At 42.1% G+C, this 10,057-nt stretch overlaps 1 protein-coding gene across 1 annotated transcript; it reads right to left on the bottom strand.

Annotated features, from left to right (window-relative positions):
- Positions 1–3,292: 3,292 nt before the first annotated feature.
- Positions 3,293–8,929, bottom strand: SAXO1 (stabilizer of axonemal microtubules 1). The gene is made up of 3 exons (XM_086629917.1): positions 8,886–8,929; positions 8,419–8,621; positions 3,293–4,245 (listed from the first exon to the last, which is right to left on the bottom strand). Exons 1-3 carry the CDS (start codon positions 8,927–8,929, stop codon positions 3,293–3,295), a joined length of 1,200 nt encoding a protein of 399 aa, XP_086486043.1.
- Positions 8,930–10,057: the final 1,128 nt, after the last annotated feature.

The raw sequence follows: 10,057 nt of genomic DNA, 5'->3' as shown, positions 1-10,057 counted from the left end.
GGCTCTGCAGTGTACATACAGGGGACTGTTCCTGCACACATCTGACATATATTGGCAACGATTACAGTAATTGATACTAGTGTAGTAACCTGCTCTGGCAGTAACAGTTTTCATCTATTAGTGCTTAGCACAATACTCCTTGTTCTTTATTCCATTCTTCACAGTAGAGATGCCTTTCTCAACCATGCCAAGGACAAAGCCCCTTGCTTTTATCCTTGCATTTTGGCTTTTGAAACACTTTTTGATAGTAGCCTTTGTACTTAGGCCAGTGTTTAGGTGTTCACACCATCATCCATTCTTCAAAAATACCAGCAAATGAAGTAGTGGATTGATTACAACTGGCTTCCCTCTTTCGACCCTTTTGTTCACTCAGTGAGAAGTGCTGTCTTGTGCTGCATCATGAGTGCAAGTTTCATGAGCTCCTCAGGGCTGCTCTCCAGACTGGAATCTGGGCCAAAGGAAGGTAGTCTTTTTTTCACTCATCATTTTCCCACAGAACAAGATCACTATAGAGCAGTTTCTGAACAAGTGCTAGTTCATCTAGCACTAGTATCTAGCACTTGGTTCAGCCACGCACACAATTATAGTTTCATTTTCCTCCCTCTCTTCTACGTAACTTCAAAAACAATTACACAAACCTGCGGTGCAGTTCAGTGACCTTTTAAGCTCTTTTTCCTGGCCAGGAGGAGCAGAAGCGCAGCCCTGTCCACGCGTTGGACAGGGTCCCCTTGTGATCAGCACTCCACTGTGGAGAAGAGGAGGGTGACAGAGACAAGGTAACAAACCCGTCCTCCAAGGGAGGTCAGGCAGCACACAAAGGCTCTGCTTCAGGGCAACACCAAATTAGGAGGCATTGATCAACTTGTTTAGGAAGGGGGGGATGCGCTTCCAGAGCAGTTCCAGCCAAGTCTGGGCTACTGGAGCCACATGTTTCTTTCTGCGCTGACCTCCCGCACCAAAGTTGGCAATTGTGCAAGTGTGTTGTGCACTGGTTCAGGAAAATGAAGTGAACGGGCCTTAACCTTACCAAAACACTGATTTGCCTTCTGCGGGTCAGTCTCCTGACCTAGCTCATCAGTGCAGTCAGACAGCACTGATGTTGTTATTGGAAAGAGAGATAATGGGGGGAAATGCAGCTGCAGGTGGAGAGAAAGGCCACTTTGCGGCAGCTCAAGCTTTAATCAGCTTTCATTTCTGTTCAACCACACATTTAATCATTCAAGTGAACTCACGTTGCTCCTTAGTGTTATCATATGTTGATTTTAATATGCTTTTTATACATTTATGTACAAGTCAGGAAATAAAACCAAACCTGTGTCTCATGCTGTGAAAGTGTTGGAATTAAACTAGTCAGGTCTTCTCGATGTTGTCGTGAGCTAGTCCACTGGCTGCAAAATCAAGACTCCTGTTGTTAATGTTCAAAATCCAGCAACTACTAATGCTAAGTAGCATATTGCACTGCTATCCATTTTGATAAACTAAGTTCAACCCAGAAAAAAAAAACAAACAAACAAACAAATCTGAAATAAAGAAAGATTTACACACTAGACTCTCCTGGCTCTCTATTCGCTGCCAGTCTCACATCAAAGAGTTGAAAGAACAGTCAGGGAGCTCTCTTTCATAAAAGATCAATCTCTTCTGCAGTCAGAAGCCCCAGCTGTTTCTTTCATATAAACTATGTTTCAGAATTGACAGAATTACAGGCTAATAAATAAAATCAGAAAAATAAGTGAATAAAAAGAGATGGGGAAGAAAAAATATTTTCCTGTCAAAGCTCAACATTAAAGACACGAGGGCTCAAGAAGGCTGGTAAGATAGGAGACACTGAAAAAAGTGCCAAACATACTCTAGGTCAATACCTCACTACAGGTGAGTGAATATTTTACAGATTCCTCAATATCTGAAGGCTGTGTGGAGCCATCAATGACTACATAGTTTGGCCCTTTTGTATAGTGTAATCTGTAGAGACTTGCCTAGTTGTTCCTGCTGCAAGCACATAATTTTTCATTGAACTGGAGCATATGTTTAGAAAAGCTCTCTAGGACTGATTTAAGGACTTCAAGTGATGCAGAACCACTGTGCCTCTAGGGTGATTGTTCCAGTGGCTTCCCAACCTCAGGGTTAAGCATTCGCATTTCCAGATGGAATGTGTTTGGCTTTAGCTTGCAAGTAGTTATGGAAGACTTCTATCCCAATGGGTTTCAAAGCTTTTCGAAAGTTTTAAAATACAGGTTTTAAATATATATATTTAAAATATAGAAAATTGTCTTCCGCTTCCTCTTTAAATGCAGCCACTTTGATGGTGAGACACAAGCCTTTTCTCCTAACTCTCAACTGCTCTACCTAGCACTTGAGCTAAATACTCAGGAAATAGCCAGAGGTGTCAGCAGTAAGGGAGAGAAGGATTTAGGAAAGTAGAATGTGCTTAAGAAGCCAATATGTTTCATAGTACTAAACTAACACTCATAAGCTTACAGAAAAGCACCTTGGACACGGAAATTAACAGTTCTGGTCAGGAGCTTAATATTGGCCTTATCCAAAAGATAACACAATTCCAGCTGCTGGCAGAACTGCAGCAACATGTGACAATTTCAGCCCTTTGGCGTTTTTGGTACCCACACCACACCCTGCAGCAAAGAGCTGAAAAGGTTCCAAGTTGTCAACCTAGGGCAGCATCTTTGGCATGACAACCTCTCATCTGACAGCCTAGCCCTGGGCAGCACGGTGACACAATTAAGGAAGGTGCAATCTTCAATAATATTCAGCCACTAATCGTACCTTCTGTACTGGTCTTTGATGGGAGTGACCGATAAGGCCAAATCTCAGACTTCATTATCCAGCCATGACTTCTAAGTGTGACTTCACAGCAAGCAATTCATCTGAAGAGGCTGTTCTACTGCTGTTATCATGGACATGGCTGAACTCCCATTACACTAATAATAATGTATGTTACTACAAGACCTCTCTTCTAGTGCTTCAGGAGGAAGTTATCTCTCAATTAAAGAGCAAGTATTAGGCAGGAAAAAGAAAAAAAGTACAGGGAAACAAGGATCAACATGTCTTTTCCCTGGGTTTTATTTTTTCATTTGTACAAATGATCCAGAAAAAAAAAAAAAAAAACAAACCACAATGTCTGGGAATTAAGTTTATTTTAAGAACTCTCCAAATTTGAAATCAGTGATTGGTTTGAAAGAAGGTTACAAACAAAATAATCAAGCTGTCATTTTTAGCTCACTGAGGCCCTGCTCTTTGAATCCATTTCCAAGAAGACAGCATCCACACTCTTTTTCCTTCAAGGTCCACCTTGCACGTACTCATTCTTGGAAGCAGGGAGATGGACATTGTGACCATCAGCATTAGTTCCCTCAAAGGTGTAACCGGGTGGGTCTTTGTTAGAGGCAAAGCATCTAACAATGCCCTTTGGTGTGTAGCTGGTAGCATAGATGGTTTTGGCATCTAGCAGAGTGGGACGTTCTGGGCCTGACCATCCAGGTTTATAGCTCTTTGTAACTGTGAGCGGATGAGGCACATAATGGGTCTGAAAGGTAGTCAAGAAGTCTGTTGGTTTTGCTGGGAAAGCCAGCACTGGAGGATGAGTGATAGGTTTTAGTCTCTTGCACAGCCAAGGCTTATAGTCTTCCTTCATTACAGAAGAGCTCTCGAATGGCTCAGTACTTTTTTCAAGCTGGGCCAAAGGTCTGCACATCTCGGCTGGCTTGCCATTTTGGTGCTTGTAATGTGTCTGAGTAGTGGTGTGAAGGTCCATCTTCTCCAGAGGAGGAAGATATACTTCAGGTTTTTTGGTGAATACAGGAGGCAATGGCCAAGTTTGGTATCTTTCCTGAAACTCAGTTGTAGAGGAAAATGGAAGATCATGAAGAAGCTTCGGCTGGTATAGTTTTGCCAGCTTGGCTGGCTGACCAGCCACCCCCTTGTAAGAAACTTTGTAGGTAGTGAAGCCATCAAATAGGATGTCATTGACCTTGTATTTCTCATATTTATGGACATAACGTTTCCCCAGAGCATGTGGCACATAATGCACTCTATAACTGGTCATATTTTCAAAGGGCGCCTCGCTTTTCTGGACCGGATTCAGAGGTTTGCAGCTTTGAGTGGCAACTGGCCCCCTGTAGACATAGTCGTTCTGGACAACAGTTCTGTGGTCAAATTTTTCTTCTGATGGGCAAAACCTGTTGTTTGGTCTGATCAGCTCTGTCTTTGGCTTGTTCCATAGCATATAGTCATCTGAAACATAAAAGAAGTTTTATCTAAGGGCTCAACGGAAGTTTTTTGGTGAGTTTAGGCATATACCGTATTATGTTTTGATTGTTACATTTTCTACTATAATAAGTATTTGTTGATGTTGTAATGATTGATAAATTCTATTAAAAGAGCTGCTGTAGAACACATTATACACTATTGTGCTTACCCCTGGAAATGCTTAGCATCTACACAGAAAATGGAATGAAAAGAGTCCTGTATCCACCCATGTCTACAAAGATGTGAGAAGATTAAATTACATTCTCGGTCTTGCAGAGACATTTTCTGCATCGTGACTGAGTGGGTGCTGTCCTCATGCTCAGCCAACCAGAAATCATGAAAGTGGAGTATATGGCACCAACTTCGACCCCCTTCGTTTACCTTCCTTCAGCTATGTGGTGGCTGGCTCAGAGCACAGGCCAGGTATGCCTATGTCTGCAGACGGCTCTTCAGGTGTCTTCTGCAGTATCTCTGGGGCAAGGAGAACCAAATGTCCACCATTCTACTCTAAAGGTCAACTCGCAGAGCTACTTGTCCTCTTTGCACTTTCTCACTTGGGGATGACCCGATTTCTCAACTACACAGATGCGATGCTGCCTACAGTTTGCTGAGTTCAGAGTTTTGCAGCTCATCTTGGTGTCAGCAAGCTGTGCTGTGTGGCATCTCCTCGGCTCTTGGCTTTGCTCTCTGCAGCACTCCTGCTGTCAGTACAAGCAGGAACTGAGAAGGGGCTTGTAACTCTGTCTACAGCTCTTCCTTATCAGAAAAACTGTGCTGGAATTTGCAGACCAAGCCTACACTGATCTGAAGCATTGAATCGTATCACAGAGATGGTCCATGCTCCAGAAATCTTGCTATCCAAATTCGTGACTAAGAAAACGTTTTAGGTGGCATTTTAGAGACATTTATATCTTTCTTACTTGGCAGGATACCTGGAAAAGAATTGAGGCACTGAGACTTAAAAAGATTTGCACTCACTCACACTAGAAATCTCTTGCAAAGCTGCCTAACTCTCCAACCAGTGCTGCAGCCACAAGACCATGAGGTTTTTTCCTTCCTAGTAATCTTGTGCAACTTCCCCTAGAGAGCATTATGGTTACTGGTAGGAAGCTGAAATGAAATAATTTTGGAACTAGTCCAAGTCTTTTTTTTTTTTTTCATTTTCCCTCCTTTCAAACCACATTGAGAGCTGTGAGGCAAATAAGCTTCCAGCTGACTCTGCACAGGAAGGAAGTCTGGATTTCAAAGTACTAGAGAGTAAATGATGCAATTAGGTATCAGGATATTTGAACTCTCCAATCCAAACAGAATTATTCCTTTTGAATGGCAGTGGGTATTGTACTGCACAAGCACAATTACACAAAGGGTGTGTTCATTATGATGTGAAGTTGACCCAAAAAAAAAAGTAACTTTTTACCCCAGTTAGGTGTTCATTTAAAGACCTTCTGGTTCGAATCAAGTTTCTTTTCCCTGGCACAAGAGAGGAAGCAGCAGCAACAGGAGCCGTGCTGCTTCCAGCGAACACCCTGGCCCTCGGGTACAGAGCTGTCCTCACGCCGCTAATTATTGTGTCCTGCTGAGAACATGGGCCTGCCTGTGTGCACTGGCACAGGCACTCATTTGCCACTGATGGTGCCACAGAAGCCCTGGCTGCCCACCCCACTAGTGCCAGGGGGTTTAAATGTCCCAGGTGCTCATTTCTTTGGGGTAATAGGAGGTGTCCGGGCACCACCACACTGGTGGGATGCTGACCTTGTGCCTATTCCTGGAGAGATGGTCCAGCAACGTGATCCACAAGCATATACAGATGTGTCATTACAATGAATGTATTAATAAAGTGTTAAAAAGTGAGACGCTAATGAGATGCAACCAATCTCTAAACAAGGGCTCATTCAGAGATCTGACATTTCAGATGCCAACAAAGAGTTATCAAAAAACTTTTTAGGTTCTCCCATCATCTTTGCTGGAAAATAGTCTGTGCGTTTTGGATATAACCACAGCTTTTGCAAAATATTCAAAATATGACAAGTAAGTCCATCTGTCTTCAATTTTAAAAATTTACAAGCTCTACACTTTTGGAGACCTCATAGGCATTATGAATTTATTTTACTTAGTGTAAGCCAGCAGTGCTACTATTTCTTCGAAATATGTTACAATTTATCGTCATTCTAATTCTTCTTCCATTGATATTAATAGTTTCCCACGTAGCACAATCTTGAAAACATTAGGGGGTACAGGAGGGAATGGAGGATATGAACCATATGTTATTGAAGGGTTAGGCATATCTCACTATAACCAAGTAAGAGAAAACTAATATTAGGTTACGTACCTGCAGATGGACGCTATGGGTGTAGCTTGGAGGAGATGAGAATTTTGAAATCTTAAATTACAAAGTTATCTGACATTAATTATGATATGCAATAGCATCATCTTAAACCTGCAGGATCATTTAGTTTATGGTGTGTTTAGTGAGAGAGAGTATCACAATACAGTAGGAAAGGTAATTTAATACCAATGCAACACTGTTTTACATGCTGCTTAAATATTGGAATTATGATAATTAATTGAATAGCATGTTTCCAAATTTCACACTTGAGTAGTGATCAGTAAAATTTAGCAATGCTTAGAGAATAGCACAATGAAAACTGGTATTTTTGGTGAACCTGGGCCTTTAAAAGGGAGTTCATTCAGTATGCAACTTGATCTTTGAGGGGTTTGGACAAAGATTTCCATTTGCAGTGTTTTGAAAAATACTGCAAATTATAACCAAATGTAGCTAAGAGACATTTTATTAGAGCTCTGGAGTAGCAGTTAAGGTGCTGACCTGAACACTAGTAAAAGATGAAGATACGCATTTGGTTCAGATACGGAGAAGTTAAGGATACCTAAACACGGAAGGAAAGATTCTCCACTTGCACAAAGCAGCCTTTTCTAATTGGCTTCATTAAAGATATTCCAATGAATACCATCTGGTAACATTGCCTATGCAAAACAAAGTCTTCAAAATTGCGTAAACGTGGGTATTTGACACCTGTGGGTCAGTCATCACTACTCAAGTCATTCTAAATGGACAGTATCTCCTGTGTGCTTAAGGTAAAAATTCCAGTTTATGCAATTGCAAACATGCAGCTGCACGAAAGTCTGACTTTCAGTCATTTCAGCTGGGTAATCTTAACACTGCATTCACATACTTTTTATTTCCTTCCTTACTCTATTATTTTGAGTTTCAAGAAAAAAAATGTTTCTGTATGTTGAGGCAAATCTCAATGCCAGCACCAATCATAAGCTTTTATATTTGCATAGCGTAGTAAAAATAAAATTAAAATTAAATAAAAAGAAAATAATTAAAATTATTTTAAGAAATACACAAATGCTAGCTATCTGCCTGGCAATGTTAGCTAGCTGGAAGGTGTGCAGAGGGGAGGCAAAATCCTCTGATTTTCTGCTTATGATGTGCTACCAAAACTAGCGCAGTTACTGTAACTGCGTAGCTGAAAGTTTTCTCCCCATGCATGCATGCAGAAGAACGTTCATGCTGGTGGAGAAGAAGGAACAAAGTCCCCACAAAGACAAGCCACCTACACCAAATTACTGCTACTGAGAAACAAGGGCGCAGTTAGATGTACAGTCCACCTGTTTTACTAGGAGTAGAGCCTGAGTGATTTTGACGTTTGTGTGGAACTTCTGTGTGTCCGTAATTCCCATATAGGTCTCTTGCACATCCAAAGACTAACTCCATAGCACACGCAAACAGTGTTCCACACTTCATGACCTCCTCAGACCTAGCAAATTCTATGTATTTTAGGTGTGTCCAATCCACTGAATTTGTGGACCAGCCCTGCAGTATATCAAGAGTATGTTCAGTATATCCTAAGGATGGTGTTGCTGGACCAACTTGCAGGAGTTCATATGGCCCTGCTTCTACCTAGGATGCCTGTAGGCCTGCCAGACATGCAAAGAGGGTGAATTCAGAGAAATCCCAATGCTACCATTAATGAATGTAAGGCTGTATTCCCAATAATTCGTGTCTGCGTGGCTCCTGCACAGCTTGCTGACATACATAGACAGAAGGAATAAAAACTGCATGCTGTTTTGATCTGTCTTCTTAAAAAATGAAGCTACTGGTGAAGTCCTGAAAGAAGCTGCAAGGGCACATACCTTCGTAAGTGGTTCTTGTATCCACCTTGGAGCTGGGGATGTGTCTCGTCACACAGGGGAGGCATGGAGGTACTTGAGAGATAGGGCAGGAGTTATAATCTTGCTTATAAGTGGAGGTCAAATCCATACTCTCATCACTCTTGACATGCTTTTCAGGTGGTTTAAGTTTCTGAGGCAACAACTCATGAGCTATGTAATTTCTCCTGTGAAGAATAATTTCATTATGTCTTCTGTCTTCAGGAAAAAAAATTATGTTCTTTTTTTCTGGTCACAAAGTAATTAGTATTTGCGCTTATCTCCACAGCCTAAGAAGGTTTGTATAGGCTACAAGCAGTTAATGAAACACACAAGCATTTCACATTTGGAAACTTGGGCTCTGAAAAAGGAACTGACGCAGCTCTGGACAACCTCAGGCAAGCCGGGTTCCCCCTTCTCTCCACCCAGTGAGGTTAACATGATGGTCTTACACAAAGCTATCTCTGTTCTGCAGCGGAGTTGCACCAGAAGTCATAACTCCTTTTAAAAGCCCAATAATTATAGCAGGCTACCTAGTATGTATAGGAAACATGAGAGAGGCAACAATAGCCTTCCCAGACAATAAATACACTGTACAGCAGCTCAGACCAGGATGGGGAGATAACAACAAAACAGTTTAACAACAAAACACCAGTGGAGGAAAGAAACATCAGCAGGGTCCGATAGCCAGCTTTTCCAGATATCACTGTAAAAGAGCTATTTTAAGATGCTGAAGTAGTGTTACTTATCTCCAACAAAAAATTACAGAAACAAGATGGAGAAGAAAATAACATCGCCATCCGACATTGACTAACCTGAAACTATTTCACTGCCCACATCCTTTGGTACAGGGTAGAGAGTCTGCTGCCTGGCACCAGCAAAATCAGTCTCTAAGGTCAGAGTACTTTTCCACTGGTGTACAGATCTGTTTACAACACTGGCAGCTGGCCAGGAGAAATGGTCAGTACAGGAGCAACTCTAATATTAGTATTGCACATTGCATCTGGAGTTATGCTGGGTGGTCAAGAGCCCGAGCCTCTGAATATACTGTATTAGTTACGTATTTTAGCAAATAAACAACGTTCTCAAAAGTTTGTGTGGAGCCGAAGGGACAAGAATTCACATTGCAAAGTATTAGGTATAGGGGTAGAAACAGAAACACAGAAGTAAAAAATCCAAGAGCACCAAGAGGTATTTACGCAGATGTCACACGTATTGTAGCCCCTCAGCATGCTTTCGCCAGCAATTTAAAGCCAATGTATTCTTCAAGAGAGGCCAAGACAAGACAAGCAGGGATACAACAGGCGTGCAGCATCCTCAGTAGCAGAGAGGGCTCGGTGACAGAGAGAGTCTCTCCCCGGCCACTCACAAAACGCTGCACAACCCCACGTTTGAAACAGCCCAGCCTGTACCAGAAGCTCCAGCAGGTCACAGGCAGGCAATTCCTCACCAGTGTGACCAAGGGATTTCTGACAGTGGGAGTGCCTTTCCCGTTCTGACTGTTGCGATACAACAGAACCTGCAGAGGAGATCACGGGGCAGAGTTTGATCTGCTGATAAATCAGTGGCAACCTGCACCAAAGACATCATGAAAAATGGTACTGCCTGCGACTCCTAGACCTTA

This window comes from Tauraco erythrolophus, chromosome Z (genome assembly GCF_009769465.1).
Source record: "Tauraco erythrolophus isolate bTauEry1 chromosome Z, bTauEry1.pri, whole genome shotgun sequence".
Lineage (NCBI taxonomy): Eukaryota > Metazoa > Chordata > Aves > Musophagiformes > Musophagidae > Tauraco > Tauraco erythrolophus.
The sequence above is the reverse complement of the archived record's forward strand: the minus strand, read 5'-3'. Positions and strand labels throughout refer to the sequence as shown.

Coding starts and splice junctions, on each gene's coding strand:
- SAXO1 (XM_086629917.1), bottom strand. CDS start 8,929: ATGACTTCTGGTGCAACTCCGCTGCAGAACAGAGATAGCTTTGT. Junction 8,622..8,885: donor CAGAACAGAGATAGCTTTGT/GTAAGACCATCA, acceptor TATTCTTCACAG/GAGAAATTACATAGCTCATG. Junction 4,246..8,418: donor TACAAGAACCACTTACGAAG/GTATGTGCCCTT, acceptor TTTATGTTTCAG/ATGACTATATGCTATGGAAC.